General features: G+C 40.6%; 1 protein-coding gene across 4 annotated transcripts in view; it reads right to left on the minus strand.

Moving 5' to 3' along the window:
* lmbr1 (limb development membrane protein 1) overlaps positions 1-18,497 on the minus strand; it is a 175,962-nt gene that overhangs the window by 32,893 nt on the left and 124,572 nt on the right. For all 4 annotated transcript variants that reach the window (XM_055664412.1, XM_055664404.1, XM_055664431.1 and 1 more), the window contains 3 exons: positions 16,758-16,835; positions 1,171-1,244; positions 829-919 (listed from right to left, as the gene is read on the minus strand). In XM_055664412.1, coding sequence (XP_055520387.1) covers positions 829-919; positions 1,171-1,244; positions 16,758-16,835 — 243 coding nt within the window. The remainder of the gene's footprint in view (positions 1-828; positions 920-1,170; positions 1,245-16,757; positions 16,836-18,497) is intronic.

Genomic DNA, 18,497 nt, shown 5'->3' on the forward strand with positions numbered 1-18,497 from the left:
AATGAAGGATCAGTGCTGCTATCTAAATGACAGTAAGGGACAGGAAGAAATGGACAAATACAACAAAACTATTTATAATAATCCAGTTGAAGTGAAAACACCAAATCATGGACAATACAATTTTAATAAAATGGAATATAATTTGATTGTCAACTTCAGTATAATCATAATTAACCTCCAGTACAAATAATTAACCTCTATCAAGTTTAGCACTTTGCATTTCAGAAATTCACTGTAAATAGTTACTTATCAAGAATTAAATAAATTTGATATTTCCTAACATCCTAGTACAGTACAATACACACCACAACCCTAGTGCTTTTTCAAAACTCTCCAAAGGTAGAAAAATTATCATTGTAATGTCATGACAAAGCTGACAATGACAGTTTAAAACCACGTTTATAAATGTAAACCTTGGATGCCACCAACTGTCCAAGTATTTTTAAAGTTTTAGATCTTCAATCTTGGAGGTGTGCTACGAAGAACACTAAATACATCTATGACTTGCATGTTAACATTGGAGATGCAATTAGTTCAATTAAAGTTACTCATTAGCAGATGTCCTTTCACTGGATTTCAATAGCTAGTTAACAAGCCTTTCCATCCCAAGCTATTTACAAGTGAATGGATACTATCCAAACCAAACTGAGTACATCCTTTTTCTCCACTACCTAGTTTTATGAAAATCTTTCCATTTCTGTTTACGTAACGCACAAACAAATATTGATCGTTGCAAATGAGCCATTAAAGGCAATTATCCAAGGAAAAATTACCAGCTGTCTGGTTACAAGAGGGCCACAAATACATCATCAGCACTAACCACTGTACCTTTGTCATGGTTGTGTCATCTTTTGTGGGAGCGAGGTCTGCAAAGAACCGGAGGCTATAGAAGCCGACGACAGAGGAGACCATCAGATAGCTGTGAGAATTAAGGAGAACAACTGCAAGATGAGGAATGCAAGGGTTTCATTCATATCCTTTGCCACCCCCTTCACTTCCTTAGAATTGGGAAAATACAAAGAATTTCTCTGAAGTGTCACCATAGTAACATGGTCCAAGCCTTCACCACTGTTTATCTAGCTCTAACTCTTAGTAAAATACCACTGTCCCAGAAAACAGCTCATAATACTTGTTAACAGACATGATTGGTTTTAAGAAAAAAAAGGATACAAAATCAGGATGATTTCAATCGCCGCACCAACAATCCCAAATGCAGACAGAGAGGCTTTTCCAAGGCCTAGTTCCTGAAAAGGAAAAAAAACAAAGTTTTTCTCGCATGAAATACATCCAAATGCCCAGGTAATGCATTTTTGACATAACTTGGCGAAAGTATATTGAAAAAATGGTTACTCTTAATCTTGAAATTTTCAGCTCAACATTAATAGTTACATCTTTTGAAATGATTGTAATGGGTTGGAATTATGGGATTTTATGAATGAAAATAATGAATATACAAAAATCAAGTGCACCAGAATATAAAAGTAGGCAGTTTTGTTTTGTTTCAGAACATAAACTGTTCATCTGGTTAAAGAAATAAACTTCACTAGTTGTCAGAGGATGTTCCAGTTGGTTTATTTTTAAATAATGTTCATAGAAATCACATTTATAGTTAATTTTCGCTCCACAACTTAAATTCTCTGTACCACAATTTACACTTTTTATTTTGTTGGGTCAGTAAACTAGGGGTCACAGTCCCTTCGAAGTAGGTGTTAAATGATCTTGTTGGTTGCATTTGAAAAGGAACACAGGATCTTCCATTTTGTTGATAAAGCAACATCTTGTGTCTTGTTGTATAAAGTTTCTGCTTTTGCCATTGCTCAGTTACTGTAAACCCCATTTTCAGAGAGATATGACCACAAAAGGAAATGCACATCATACCATTTTAAAAAATATATATTTAAAGGTAGAACTCTTATCTCTACTTCTGCAAGTACACAAAAAACACCCATATAAAGAAAAAAAGGGTACACTTTCAATATCATACACATTTTTGGTAAAGCAGAAATGTTTACTCTTAAACATGGAGGTTTAGTATTTGTTTTAAGTTATATATTTGTTAAAGGGTGTGCATTTTGATTTTTTTTAAATGAATGATTAAGTGAATATTGATTGGCAGCTTATGATCTGATGTTTACATTCAATCATAACAAATCAGTTGTAAGGAGCTACAGAGACACACAATGTGCAAGTTACAATTGTACACATTATTCTATTAGACAAGTGAACGTCTAAGGCTGCTAATCCAAGAAATTCACACCAATGGAAATTAAGAATTTGCATTCAATTTGAAGAAATCTGTAAATTAAATAAAAAACTAATGCCAGTTAAAGTGACTAGAAAGCTATTTGATGATCATCTTAGTTGTTCACTTAAGTGGCCAATGAGTTGCACTGAAACACTGAGAGGAACAATGAGAATTAAATTGAGCAGGAACAAGCAATTCACAGAGGCTCACCACCACCCCCTTCAGGACCATCCGAGATGGGCAACATGATGACCACCAGCCTCACCTGCATTCCAAAACTGAATTTTAACATTAAAATCCCTCAAATTATATGGATGCATAACCCCCAAAACAAATAAATTCAGCTGCAGTAACTTGAATAATGGCAGCGCCTAAAAAAAGCCCGCTCAAGAAATATACAAATGCTAACCAAATATTTGAACTTCATTTCTACATTTTTAGTTTCCATGTTCAGAGCTCGAGGGGATCTGGAGGCTATAGAGACAGAGTCAGCATTGTGCTTATCCTTTAGTAGCAGGTTATTGCTCAATGATATTTATATGGATGCTGTATTAATGGCCTGGTTTGGTTGTGCTGCCTTCACTCACTCCAATCTGTCCTTGCTTGAAATCACCTTCCCCATCTGGTTCCCACATCCTTCCATGCCAGCCTATAACTTTTTTTTCCAAGTATTGAACCAATATCCTCTCGGGGGGGGGGGATTTTCATTTTGCAAGTTCACGTAACATTACTATACTCAGCACAAACAGGACAGTAAATAAGGAAAATAATTTCTAAGCACATGTGAGCACCATTTTTAAAAGCTGTCCTGATTTCTAACATTTTCCAAGGGGAAAGGAAACACAGCGAGTAGAAGGAAACCAAATGAATAGTTTAATATCTCACTGACGAGTTATTAGCACAACAATCAAAGATTAGACAGCATCAAAAGACGGGCAAAAATGAATTATCTTTTTCCAAGGGGAAAAAAAGATTTAAATGTGTTTTGTTGCTAAGACCAAAAATCTTATCAATTGATACCAGTATTTATTGGTAACTAGCCATCAACAACCTGACTGTTTACTAAATCAGACACACAAAAGAGGTATTTACACTGTATGTGACCTTGTACACTTCAGGAGTGGCAAATTCAATGCATTTCATGCTGCAACAAACACCAAAGAAGTTGCTTTGATGCTTGTGCGAAAGTACATTATCTTGAAACATTTAGCGTTCAATAAATCCATATTTTATCAGCTGCATTTTTTGTATTTCTCATATTCCTTTCATGTTTCTTGTGTGCTTCACACTTCAGTACTAAAAACAGGTGAAGTGGTAATCCAGCTTTTTGAAATCACACACCATCCTATGTTAAAAAAGGTACAAAAGGAAATTAAGATCACACTACTGATGGGTTAAAGCAAGCTCAAAGGGCAGTCCCTTCAGGTGGATGGACTTTTTAAACTTTCAAAAAGATAAGAAAATTGCTGGTTGATGAAGAATACATGTAACAATGAAGAAAACATTGGTATCTTCAAACATCTTCAAATTCCTCAAACATAAATTAGGTTCTTAAGAGAAGGATAACACCAAGTTCATTTATGACATTATAGTATTTTTCAACGTAACTAACAAAGCAGTTGTTTGAATTAGTCAAAATGTTCAAAAACGGGGAAAGATTGTTTCTAATGCATTAATCCAAATGAGGCAAATGTATGAAACAATTTTAATGATAGAGGATTCAAAATTGTCATGGTTAACAAAATGTTCCGATGCAAATCATCTGCGACTGATTGTAGCGTAAGCGTTCGTTAACTTTACAATATCCACTGAAACCAGGGGAAGCCAAACCTCATTGTACGTCATTTAGGATAAACTTGCATTTCTTATGGGCTAGGTTGAAATCTGTTAAGTGAACAGTTTTGTTGTGTTAACATTATTTCTTCAAAGCTGGTGGAGAGTTCTGATGTAAAAGTGGTAGAAATTAACTGAGATGTCAGAATAAATATTAATTTAGGAGGGAGAACACATGTCAATGAATACTATCAAACTTCCTCCTGTTGTGCCTACTGTTCCATGTTCAATGGACTCTGAACTAGACCAACATAAGGACAATGCAGGAATTGGAAAATTATAATAGATCACTTACAAAGCATATTATACAGGCTCAACGATGTTATGAAAGAGAAATTTGTCTTTAGCAAACTTACACAGTTAAAAATTGATTCGCTTGATGTGCTGTGTTGGGATTTCTAAAAGGAAAAGTGATCGAGGTATACAAGAGTCATAAGATAAAAGCTCATTGGATTGACAGTATTTTTTCTTCCCAAGCAACTCACAAAATATCGAGTCACAAAATTCAAGGTTGACACAGATAGGTTTTTGGCCTGCAGTGCAAATCAAGTGCTACAAAGGTCAGAAGAAAAGGCCAAAGATTAGATAAGCTCCAATCTTTTGGAAAGAGGAACAGGCTCCAGGGAAACACTGAAGTGCAACTAGAGCTGCTGCCTCATTGCTCCAGCAACTGGTTCTTTCATGACCTCTCATGGGGTGGAAGATTGCAACCTTCACGTAGTCTGCCCTGTTTTGACGAATGCAATCAACCTGGCGTGCACAATCAAATAAGATCAAATAGAACAAGCAGTCTTACAACTTTAGGCTGTGCACGCCATACACAAGAAGAAGATGACCTCTCATGTCTGGATGGAGTTGGGTGTTGTCTGGGTGGAGTTTGCATCCTCTCCCCAAGACTGTGCATCTCCCCTCAAGTGCTCTGGTTTCCTTTAACGTCCTTAAAAGATGCAAGTAGGTCGGTTAATTAGTTGCTGTAAATGAGTTGCAGAGTTGATGCCTCACAACGCAGAGGCCCCGGTTTAATCCTGATTACAGGTGCTATCTGTACGGAGCTGGTACGCACTCCCTGTGCCCACGTGGGTTTTCACCAAGGTTTCTGATTTCCTCCCACACTCCAATGATGTACAGCTCTGTAGGTTAATTGGCTTCACAAAAAATTGTAAATTGTCCCTAGTATGTAGGATAGTGCTAGGGTACAGGGTGATAGCAGGCTCTGTGGGGTGAAAGGCCCGTTACCATGCTGTATCTTTAAAGTCTAAAAATTCTAGTGGATAAGTGAGTGCCGTCCTGTAATTTCGGGGAAGCTATTGGGAATGATTGAAAAATTGGAAATTGAGCTAAATTGGAAAGAAAAAATAGGATTAGTGCAATGGTGAGGTCAAGGAAAGAGCGTACACGTCGCAGCCCTGTTTCCACCAATCTTTCCACCACCATGCACAAAAAGCACAAGAAGCGAACAGACAGACACCATTGTATGCAGATGCCGAGAAGTGCGTTCAGCTCTGGCTGTGTGGACTCGATAAGAAGAATACAATGGTTGCTTCAAGGTCAGCACAGAATTGGTAGATCAAATGGCTTGCTTCCATCGTGTCTGTCTCTATTTATCAATGAGAAACATGGCTAGGCTATTTCTTAAATTTCTACGCTCTTAATAAATAGCTTCAATAGCACAGATTTGGTTGCATCTTCATATATGCTCTAAAGTTTCAAACCCTGAATAACAAAAGTATTCAATTTCAATTACAGTATTGTTCTGATAGTATTACTTGGCCTCCACTGAATAGCATACTTTTTTATATTTGCTCCTTTCACCGCCAACTATTTTATGCATGGACAAGGACAGAAAAGACAACAAAGGATCTGCTCGTGTTCAGTACAAGTGAATGGTTCGGAGTTGGGAAATTCAAACCATTTTCTCCCCTCCTAACCTAATAATACCCTGGCAAGAAGAGATATCGTGTATTTCCCTGATCCAACTGACCATTATCAATGATGAATCTTTCCTAGATTTCTCAAAATCAACCAGAAAAATCTATTTTCCTTCACCAATGGCTTGGTATTTAGATACAAAATGCTGGAGTAAGTTTCAGCGGGACAGGGAGCATCTCTGGAGAGAGGGAATAGTTGATTTTTCCCAGAGAGACCCTTCTTCAGGTCTGCTGCCTGTCCCACTGAATTGATCCAGTGTCTATCTTCAGTGCAAACTAGCATCTGCAGTTCTGTCCTACATGTTCCTTGGTATTTGTTGGCTTCCCCAGATTAATATTGCCAAACAAAAGTCATCTCCTTAAATCTTAAAATTGATTCTTCTTGTTTGTTACCAGAAAAAAAAACAAGACTTCAAAACAGGATTTCTCATCTTGATAAAGAGTCGATGCGAACTGGCACATTGCCATTCTTATCAAGCCAATAAATACCACTGAGCCATCAACCTAGAATACATACCTCTTTTTGTTTCCAGTTCCATCTGAACCATGTGCAATGTGACTTGCATATCCTTACAAGATTCGGCTTAAAAGAACAAGCTTCTTCATGATTCGCTGCTCTGCCGCAACTATTTGATCATGTGCACGCTCTCATGCCTTCTGCTCATATACAGACTACAAACAAAAATATCAAAAAGGGCAAAAGCTAGTCTGAACAAAACCAAAATTCTTGCTTAAAAAGTATATATTGTTTTCAAGTTCTGATAAAAGAATGAATTGAGTTTGTTTTTATATAATAACAAGGCACAAGTTCAACATGGGATAAACTACCATAAAGTTAATGACTGAATGTATCACACTTCTTCGTTAATCATATTTTATCAATTTGTATTTTACTGCATTGAGCATTGTGTGCTTTATATAAAATGATAAGGAGCAAAGTAAATGTCTTCCTTGAAAAGCAGCCCAACCTGTCCCCTCTTCACCAGGACCTTGCATAATCTGATTGAACTCACACACTTCCACTGGATCTAAACCCTCACGTACGTAGAATCGGAACCCTACATCTAACAAGGGGTAAAGGTGAATCGAACAGTACCCGAGCTTATGGAACAACAATTCAGAAGCCTGATAACAAAGGGGAACAAGTCTGGTGGTGCACACTTTCATACTTCTGTACCTTCTCCCGGAAAGGAGCATGGAGAAGAAATGGCCGAGGTGGGACAAGTCTCTGATTATGCTGGATGCTTTACTAAGGCAACGTGGAGTGTAGATGGAGCCAATGGTGGAAAGACTGGTCTCTGTGACGGACGTTTCTATCTACACGGGGCTCGAAATTAGCGGTTGACCGGGTGCCACTGAACACCCAAAGTGCCGCCGGGCAACCTAAACAGCGACTCATTTTGCCCGGCTTGGCACTGCAGATACTGGTTTATACCGAAGATAGACACAGAAAAACTGGAGTAACTCCGCGGGTCAGGCAGCATCTCTGGAGGAACGTGACGTTTCGTGTCGGCGGCAGCTGTATTGCTGGGCAAAGATACTGGGTGCGGGGTGACGAAGGGTCGGAGTGAATGAGATGAGCCCTGCACAGCGGCTCCACCTCTTCCTCCTCCCATACCCCGCCAGTCCTGATATGGGCCACTGCTTGCAAATCCGCTAACGGCGCATTCAAAACAAACCCTCCTGCACACCGAGGCAGGGAGGAGGGAGGGAGGGGAAGGCCTCGGCGTGTGGGAGGGTTTGTTTTGAAAGCGCCGTTAGCGGATTTGCAAGCAGCGACCGTTATCAGGGCAGGCAGAGTGGTGGGAGGAGGAGGAGATGGAGCCACTGTCATGGCCGCTGCTGACACTGTGCGGGGCCTGTCATTCGCTCTGACCCTTCTGAAGCAGCTGCACCAAAGATCCTATAGCTAAGAACCTATAGGTATAGGATCTTTGAGCTGCACCGTTCGGTCCCGCACCTTGTTGTTGGCTGGCGGAGGAGGGGAGGCGGTGGCGAGGAGATCCCCACGGCCTAGGCGGGGCGATGTTGCCCGAGGAGCGCTGACCTTCCTTCCTCCCCACCTCACCCCCCCCTCTCTCTCTCGTACGCCCCCCTCCACCTCCCCCACCTATCCTGGGACCCCTCTTCTCCATCCCGCATTGATCCCCATTCCCACCTCTATTCAGTCCTCACTGACATCCCCTGTGCTCCCCTCCCCATCTAACCCCCTCCCATCTATGCATCCTGCGCTGATCACCCTATCCACCTCGCATTGAGTCTCCTGCCACCCCACCATCCATCCTACACTGGTCACTCTATTCATCCTGTACTCACACCCCTTCCCATCCATCCTGTACTTCCCATCCATCCTGTACGAATCCACACATTCATCCCATACTGACCCATCCTCCATTTACCCTGTACCTTCCCCTCATTATTCTGTAGTGATCTCACATTCATCCTGCACAGACTCTCCCACTCTGTACTGACCCACCCCCCCCCCTCCCCATTCATCCTGCGCTGATCTCTCCCCCCCCCCCCCCCCCCCCCCCCCCACTCCATCCATCCTGTACTGATCCTCCCATTCAAGAAGAATAGGGGGAGCAGTCTGAAGAAGGGTCTCGACCCGAAACATTGCCTATTGCCTTTGCTCCATAGATGCTGCCTCACCCGCTGAGATTCTCCTGCACTTTTGTCTACCCCCATCCATCCCGTATTGAACCCCGCCATTTAACCCCACTGACATCCCACGTGCTCTCCCCTCACAATTTTACCTACTCCAACCAACACGTACTAATTCACCTGCCTCAATCCATCCATTCCGCCCCGACTGCCTTCTAAACCCCCCCCCCCCCCCCCCCCCCCCCCCCGCCATCTATCCACCCCGCACTGATTCACACACACCCCTCCCTGACCCTATTGTGCTGGAAATGTCTTCAGAGCAATCATTGACTATGTTTGATAACGGAATGCAATCAAATGTGTTTTAATTCCCAATGTTATTATTTGTTTTAGTCCATAAAGACGGATTAATTAAATTGCGAACACGTGAAACAATAAAACCGCAGTGTTCGATTGTCACTGCCACCGTTGACACGTTATTGCAGAACTCATTTTAACGGCAAATCAATGCTCTTAATATGGATTATCAGTACTGTAGTTATTTAATCACAACTTTGCGTTGGAATGGGCAACAGTCACAACTTTGCGTTGGATTTATCCAGGTTTTACTTCTACAGTCGATCATATACATCACAAATTTGGTCAGGAGATATTTCAGTTGAAATTTTAACGTTAATTCTGAAGTGGGAATGATGGAAACAGCGTTTATCAATAATATTTTTTAAATCTGGTGTGTACAAACTGGGTAACTTAATTGCTGTTCACAACACATACATCTAATCTGAATGTCCGGTAATGTGGCGTTTTGACACCTTTAAACATATTACCAAAAGAACATTTGCTGCAGTTATGGCCATCTCTTGTCAGTTAGTGTAATGTTTAACCTGTCAGATGGGTATAGTCAGTTTTAACAGCTATTATCATAAAATGCCTATAGTAATTTCCTTGCAACCTGTATATTTTGTTGTGGATAAATTATGTGGGAAGCGAGAGTGTTTCTGTACCAATAGCAATAACGACCCATGCTATGGCCATGTCATGATAATTTTCGGTCCTTCACAGAAAACATGCTTGCATCAATCTGTAGTGTGCATGGTTAAGCATATATGTTACCATAGTCCAGGATTTATTGACACAGATTGATCATACGCTGAATAAACATAGACATAGTGCAGGAAGAGGCCATTCGGCCCTTCGAGCCAGCACCGCCATTCATTGTGATCATGGCTGATCGTCCCCTATCAATAACCCGTGCCTGCCTTCTCCCCAAATCCCTCGACTCCACTAGCCCCTAGAGCTCTATCTAACTCTCTCTTAAATCCATCCAGTGACTTGGCCTCCACTGCCCTCTGTGGCAGGGAATTCCACAAATTCACAACTCTCTGGGTGAAAACGTTTTTTCTCACCTCAGTCTTAAATGATCATATAACCATATAACAATTACAGCATGGAAACAGGCCATCTCGACCCTTCTAGTCCGTGCCGAACACGTATTCTCCCCCTTCCCTTTATTCTAAGACTGTGGCCCCTGGTTCTGGACTCGCCCCACATTGGGAACATTTTTCCTGCATCTAGCTTGTCCAGTCCTTTTATAATTTTATATGTTTCTATAAGATCCCCCCTCATCCTTCTAAACTCCAGTAAATACAAGCCTAGTCTTTTCAATCTTTCCTCATATGACAGTCCCACCATCCCAGGGATCAATCTCGTGAACCTACACTGCACTGCCTCAATCACAAGGATGCCCTTCCTCAAATTAGGAGACCAAAACTGTACACAATACTCCAGATGTGGTCTCACCAGAGCCCTATACAACTGCAGAAGAACCTCTTTACTCTTGTACTGGAATCCTCTTGTTATGAAGGCCAACATTCCATTAGCTTTCTTCACTGCCTGCTGTACCTGTAAGCCAACTTTCAGTGACTGGTGTACAAGGATGCCCAGGTCTCGCTGCACCTCCCCCTTACCTAACCTAACCCCATTGAGATAATAATCTGCCCCCTTGTTTTTGCCGCCAAAGTGGATAACCTCACATTTACCTATATTATACTTCATCTGCCACGCATCTGCCCATTCACTCAACCTGTCCAGGTCACCCTACAACCTCTTATCATCCTCTTCACAGTTCACACTGCCACCTAGCTTTGTGTCATCCGTGGCTAGTGTTGCTCCTAATTCCCTCTTCCAAATCATTAATATATATGGTAAACAGTTGCGGCCCCAACACCGAACCTTGCGGCACTCTACTCCCCATTGCCTGCCATTCTAAAAAGGACCCGTTCACTCCTACTCTTTGCTTCCGGTCTACCAACCAATTTTCTATCCATGTCAACTCCCTACCCCCAATACCATGTGCTCTAATTTTAGTCACCAGTCTCCCGTGCGGGACCTTATCAAAGGCTTTCTGAAAGTCTAGATACACTACATCCACTGGCACCCCTTCATCCATTTTACTTGTCACATCCTCAAAAAATTCCAGAAGATTAGTCAAGCATGATTTCCCTTTCATAAATCCATGTTGACTTGGACTAATCCTTTTACTGCTATCCAAATGCCCCATTATAATGCCCTCTTTAATAATTGACTCCAGCACCGAAGTCAGGCTAACTGATCTGCAATTCCCCGCTTTCTCTCTCGCTCCTTTCCACAGGAACTGATCCTGAATCTATTGAACATTAAAAAATGATCACCAATGCGTCCACTCTTTCTAGAACCACCTCCCTGAGGATCCTGGGATGCAAACCATCAGGCCCAGGGGATTTATCATCCTTCAGTCCCATTAGCCTACCCAATACTATTTCTCGCCTAATGAAAATTTCTTTCAGTTCCTCTACCCCCTTAGATCCTCTGTCCTCCATTACATCTAGGAGATTGTTTGTTTCTTCCTTAGTGAAGACAGATCCAAAGTACCTATTCAACTCTTCTGCCATTTCCTTGTTGCCCATAATAATTTCACCCGTGTCTGCCTTCAAGGGACCCACATTTGACTTTGCTACTCTTTTTCCCTTAACATATCTACAGAAGCTTTTACTGTCCTCCTTTATATTCCTGACCAGCTTCCCTTCGTACTTCATCTTTTCAGCCCGTATTGACCGTTTTGTTTCCTCTGTCGTCCTATGAAACTTTCCCAATCCTCTGTCTTCCGGCTACTCTTTGCTGTGTTATACATCTTTTCTTTTAGTTTTATTCTACCCCTAACTTCTCTTGTCAGCCATGGTTGTCTCCTACTCCCCTTAGAATCTTTCTTCTAAGGGGAGTGGGTGGCAACGGTGGCTGAGAAGACAAGATAATCCAACCACATTTTAGTTTGGAAGTGGAAAGAACTAATAGAAATTGCATTCATTGCAACGTGTAAAAAGAGTTGAGATACTCTTATAATTTTGCTGCATGTCATTGTGAGATATATCATGTCATGATTGGTGAATATGTTTAGTTTGTGACTTTATTTGAAGAAGAAATAATATGTGAATGCTTCATTGAGCATAATTCCGACTGGTAACTACGCACTTCGTCCGAGCACATAACTGCACGCTTCATGCAAACCATCTAAAATGACCACCTAAACTGTCATTTGGCAACCTAAAAAGCTGCCACAGTTGCCCGGCTGGCAACAGGGAAAAAAAAAGTTAAGTGAGAGCCCTGCAATTTATAGCAATCTTGGGCAGAGTTTTGTTCATTATTCTCTAGACCTTAAAGCCTTTCCAAAAAACAAATAATGCTACATTCACTTGTTCCCTCTTATCCAATACACGTCACGTCCTCAAAAAAATCCAACAGATAGGTCATATAGAATTCTCCTTTTATGAATTCACATCAACTCTGTTCAATCTTATTATATTTTAAGGAGTTCTGCCATTACAAATTCTAACATTTTTCTGACCAGTGACAATAGATTAGCAGGTTGATATTCCTCATTGTCTCTCTCCTCTGCTTTCTTAAATAGTGTTGCTGCATTTGCTTCCCTTCAAACCACAGGAAAGATTTCAAAATGTATATGACCTCCAGAATATGCATCATCTCTCAAGCCGCATTTTGCCAAACTGCTGTTGATCACAGGATTGGGAGCAATCCAACTTGTTCATTTCTTAACTACTATTTTTAGACTAATTTCCTTCAGTTCCACAATCTCATTAGACCTCAACTCCCTAATGTAAGTGCCAGGTGTGGTGTTTTTCGAAGAGGACAGATGCAATGTAATTGTTCAATTCTTCTGCAATTTCCTTAGTCTCCATTGTGTATTCCTACCTTTGATTGATCTCATTAGTAGTTTCCTTTTTCCATACATTAAAAAAAGCTCTCACAGACCATTTTTATCTTGCCAGTGTATACAATTTCTCTCAGTTTATAAAAAAGACACAAATCTATCAATTGAGAGTGCACAAAGCTGGATACCAGGGATTGTTAGCACAAGGGAGACACCCATCAATGCATTCAAATTCATCCACCATTGGTTGCACTAAATGGCTTTTTTGATCATGTCAGCTTTTAGAACTAAACATGCTTTATGGTCACGCCAACTATTAGTTCATTTCAATTAGCTCCATTTGAACATTTCTGTGGCATGGGAACTTGAGTTCTGACTGATTGGCACTTGGGTATTTGGTTGGATGAACATCAGACCATCAAATAAGCTAAAAACAAAACGAGTGAATGAAAAAAAATGTTCAAATGGAAGCAATTTAATTAAAAGGTATCCATTAGTGCGTCAATATATATGCAAGAACAGAAACTAGAAAGGTGGTGGAATCGAGAACAAAGTGTTTGTTGTTAGACAAAGGTCCTCAATCCCATTATTCTCAGTACATTACTTTTTATTCTATCCTGAAAGATTATCTTCACCAACTACCATATTTTCTAATGGGATTTCTAACTCATTTAATATTTGGTTTTCCTTTCCCATTGATGGCCTATCAAAGTTTTCTCCAAAATATTTGGGAGTAGTGTATTCAGTTTGCTATAGGAAGGATTTCATTAAAATGTTAAGAGTGCAGAGAAGATTTATGAGGATTTGCCAGGATTTCAGGCCTGAGCTACAGAGAGCGATTGAGCAAGCTAGGACTTTATTTCTTGGTGCTCAATAGGCTGAAGGGCGTTATAGAAGTGTATACATTAATGAGGGAAATAAGCAGGGTGAATGCACAGTCATTTACCCAGAGTATGGGAACCAAGAACCCGAGGACATAGCTTTAAGGTAAGAGGGGAAAGATTTAATGGAAACCAGAGGGTGGTGGCTTTATGGAATGTGCTGCTAGAGGAGGTAGTTGAAGCAGATATTGCATCAATAAAAACTATAACACTAAAAAGCCATTTCGACAGGTACATGGATAGAAAAGGTTTGGAGGGATATAGGACAAACGCAAGCAGGTGGAACCTAATTTCATGCAAAGTTTTCCTTTCAAAACAGATCAGAACAATATTCACACTGTGATGTGACATTTCAATTCATAAAGGATGGATTTAAAGGAAGATTCTGGTTTACATCAAAGTTAGACAAAATGCTGGAGTAACTCAGCGGGGCAGTCAGCATCTCTGGAGAGCAGGAAAAGGTGATGGTTTGGGTTGAGTCCCTACAGGTCTGAAGAAGTACTTCTCTCCAGTGATGCTGCCTGACCCTCTGAGTTACTCCAGCATTTTGTGTCTATGGAGGGATGTAAATGATGTTTTAGAACAAAAATACCCTGTTGCTGACAATAGTCAAAACATTAAATTTCAATAAACAGTTAGATCACAAATCTATTGGTATGACAACATTTGAAAAGAGTTTAAGTTTATACTGGTGATTAAATTTCACTACAGTTCCTAACCTGAAAGGAATCATGTGTATTCTAAAATCATTCTTTAGGGAACGGGGGTTCCACTATTCGACTATAGATGAGGCTCTCACCCGGGACTCCTCTATATCCCGTAGCTCCGCTCGCTCTCCCCATCCTCCCACTCGTAACAAGGACCTACCAGCCATCGCATACAACACATAATCCTCTGACATTTTCGCCACCTCCAACGGGATCCCACCAATGGCCACATCTTCCCATCTCTTCCCCTTTCTGCTTTCTGCAGAGACCCTTCCCTCCGTAACTCCTTGGTCAATTCGTCCCTTCCCACCCAAACCACCCCCTCCCTTGGTACTTTCCCTTGCAACCACAGGAAATGCTACATTTGTCGTTTTACCTCTCCCCTCGACTCCATCCAAGGACCCAAGAGGCCGTTCCAGGTGGGCCTCCTCCATGGCCAGAGTGAGTCCCACCGCAAATTGGAGGAGCAGCACCTCTGTTTTGCTTGGGTAGTTTACACCCCAGTGATATGAACATTGACCTCCAATTTCAGGTAGTCCTTGCTTTCTCCCTTCCCTTCCCAGCTCTCACACAGCCTACTATCTTCGCCTCTTCCTTCTCCCCCCCCCCCCCCCCCCCCCCCCCACGACATCAGTCTCAAGAAGGGTCTCGACCCAAAACGTCGCCTATTCCTTCGCTCCATAGATGCTGCCTCACCCACTGAGTTTCTCCACCATTTTTGTCTACTCTAACATGGATACAGTTGCATTTATAAAGTTAGAGTCATAGAGCACAGGAACAAGCCCTTCAGCGCCAAGGCTAAACTGATCATCAGGCACCCACTTAAATTAACCCTAGCCAAACCATTTTATTCTCCTTACATTCCCTTCAACTTACCTCCCCATATTCTCCATTCACCTTACCATTCACACACATGCAGTGCATGCACACACAAGATAATTTACAGTCCAATTAACCCATCTACCCACATTTGTTTGGGATGCAGTGAGAAACCAAAGAAAATCTGCACAGTCACACAGAAAACAGGTTGAAAGCTCTATCTGCTTTCAAATTAAATTTATTTTAAGAGGTAAACAATGACAAGTATTTCTTGAAATAAGTTTTAATAAGATTTATAATGGACAGAGAGATATACCATGCTCAATTTTCTCTAACTGGTCAATATGGCATTTGTCCATTTTGAAATCTTATAAATGGAATACTCGGATTAATTTACTTTCAACTCCCTGACATCCCCAGAGGAGCATGGGTGAACCTCAACAGACTTGGTACTGGAGTTGGGCGTTTCAATGCCAGCATGTGGAGATGGGGGGCTCATGAAATCCAGATATATTTCAGCAAAGGCAGTGGAGAGAATAGAAGAAATGTTTGAGATAAGATGGAGTCCAAAGTAATCACTTTAATTCATTAAGAGGCTGTTTATTTTCACCAAGTTCATACATTTTAGATTTCTTACAACAATGGCTGCTTTTCAAAAGTACTTTGCTGGCTTTAAAAGCTCTTTAGGACATTCAAAAAGTTTATTATAATATAAAAAAAGCAGTTGAAAAGACATTAATAATATATACCGGTAGTATATTTCCCATTTATCCTGATACAGCAGATGTACCTAAGAGCCTGCCCCGCTTGCCGATTTTTTCAGCAACTGCTGGTGTCATCAGTGTCGCCAAAAGATTTTTACCATTTCAAAATCCAGCGGCAGCAAAAATGTTACAACACTTGAAAAAACACTGCGCGTCATATGTCATCACCCTGGCGTCACCGCTGCAAATATTTTGGTGACCTGATACGTCAGTCAATGATGCCGGCAGTCACCAAAACAAATCGGCAAGTGGGACTGGCCTTCTAGGCACCACTTGAAATAGGTACAAACACAATTCCAAAACGTAGCAAATTTGCCAAGGAGTTGTACGTTCAAATCCATCAATTGTTTAAAATTAAATTTTAGCCCAAATTATTAGCATCACAAACTAGCTTCTAAGCTCAGCAGAGGGAGCTTCTGCACACATTTTGTTTCAGTGCATTGAGAGGTCTCCCTGCTGGCTGACATAAGTTACTGTTTACAATCCTACAAGCTTGAATATATGAAACTGAATAGATAAGAGTGCAGTTGTAATAAACATACTTTGTAAAAAAAACAACCCGAGTATTGAAAGTTGAATTATATATTGTTAATATTTGTTGACTTATATTTATTTTCAAAAATAATCCAGTGGGAAGGTGAAACAGAGAGGATAATACAAGACTATAACAGTGAAAACAAAACAAAAACTGTAGTTAAGAGATGAAGAGTGATCAATATAGCATTCCAATGCAAAGATATCTATAAAACAATCTTTAAAAGCAATCCATTACCTGCGATCCTTTTGGCATTGCCGTTTCATCAACCAACAGAGCAAGGATATTGAAAGCAACCAGAAGGACAGAGAAGGTCTGAAAGATAAAGATTGGCAAAATTGATTTCAGTAATTATGAGACTTTAAATTTTCACAAGACTAAACTTGGCAATAGTACACAGAGTCGCCTTAACTAAATTTGCAGAATGAATAGGCAATTAGTGTAAAAAGAGATTACAATTTGCAGAGTTATCTTGATATACACATTATCTTGATGCAAATAAGCATCCCCGCGTTCAAAATTCTGACCCCCCAGTCGTCCTTTGAGTGATCCATCCCGGGTCACATAACTCAGTGAAGATTAATTGATCTTGATGGGCTTGTCCCACTTTGGCGCTTTTTTATTCAACTACAGGCGACTAGTTTATTGCCACATGTTCGACGGTGGTCGCCGGGAGTAGTCTCCTCAGTCGCGCAAAAAGTCATAGCGTCTTTCTGATTGCCGCAAAATTTTCAACATGTTGAAAACTTTTCAGCAACAGGGGGTTTGACGCCAATGAGCGTAGCTTGACGTAGATGCTGTCGCCAGAATGATGTAGGTTGTCGCCGTTTTTTTGGTGACCTGCTATGACTAGGACAGTCGCCAGCGGTTGCCTAAAAAAAAAAATCACCAAGTGTGACAGGCCCATGAAGCAAAAGTTTAGCTACTCACTGAATACAATCAGCAATAAAGGAAGATGCAACAATGATTGTTTTAAAAATTATACCATCAAAAATGACATGTGTATGCTACTGGTCTCTCTGGTTGCTCCTGCTGAACTGCACTGGATGAGACAATCAGGCAAATTGAAAAAGTTACCATCACTGCAGTTTAGTCACTCCACAATAGGAACTTCAGTCGTAATTTCTCTTCCAACTTGCCATTAATTCCTTGCAAACCTTGTCTAATCTTCCACTAAAACAGCACTCTTTAAAGCTAGAAAGTCACTCAATCTGCGTAAAATAATGCACCATATGGACAGTTTACTTTATTCCAAGTAAAAATTCTTATGGAGTAGATGAGATTTAGAGTTGGCAATGTGGTTATTTCCAACCTTATGACAGTGAACGAATAAGTTAACAAACCTGTTAACAAGCTAAATGGGACCTTGAGCTTTAGAGATCATGGAGTACACAAGACAGGAGGTTATGTTACACTTGTACACAGCAATAATCTGACCAGCTAAAGTGTACATTCAATTCAGGGCATTCTATATAGGAAGAATGTTCAGACTGCTTTGAGAGTATACATAAGAGATTTACAAAAAATGGTTTCAGGGATAAGAGATTAGAGCTATCTGGAAACACTGAAGCTGGAGTTTATCTTAGGGATGAGGCTGAAAAGAGATTTAATAGCAATATCTAACAGCTGAAGCATTTAAAACAAAGCAGGGAAAGAAAAATTGGAGAAAAGATAGACACAAAGTGTTGAGATAATACGGCGGGTCAGGCAGCATCTCTGGAGGTAAAGGATAGATGACGTTTCGGGTCAGAACCCTTTTTCATACTGAAAAGGATCTGTTTCCAGTTAAGTGGTCAACTAGCCAAAGATCATATTAGAGGAAGTTGAAATGCAAAAAATGCAGCTGTTAGAAATCTGAAATAAAAATATCAAGTGTTTTGGTGACGGCAGTTTCTCTTTACACAAATGCAGCCCATCCCCCCTCTTCATGTTCACTGTATTTTCTGCTTTTAAGAAATCTTCATGTGATGAACATTA

Source organism: Leucoraja erinacea, chromosome 2 (genome assembly GCF_028641065.1).
Source record: "Leucoraja erinacea ecotype New England chromosome 2, Leri_hhj_1, whole genome shotgun sequence".
In the NCBI taxonomy this organism is placed as follows: Eukaryota; Metazoa; Chordata; class Chondrichthyes; order Rajiformes; family Rajidae; genus Leucoraja; species Leucoraja erinaceus.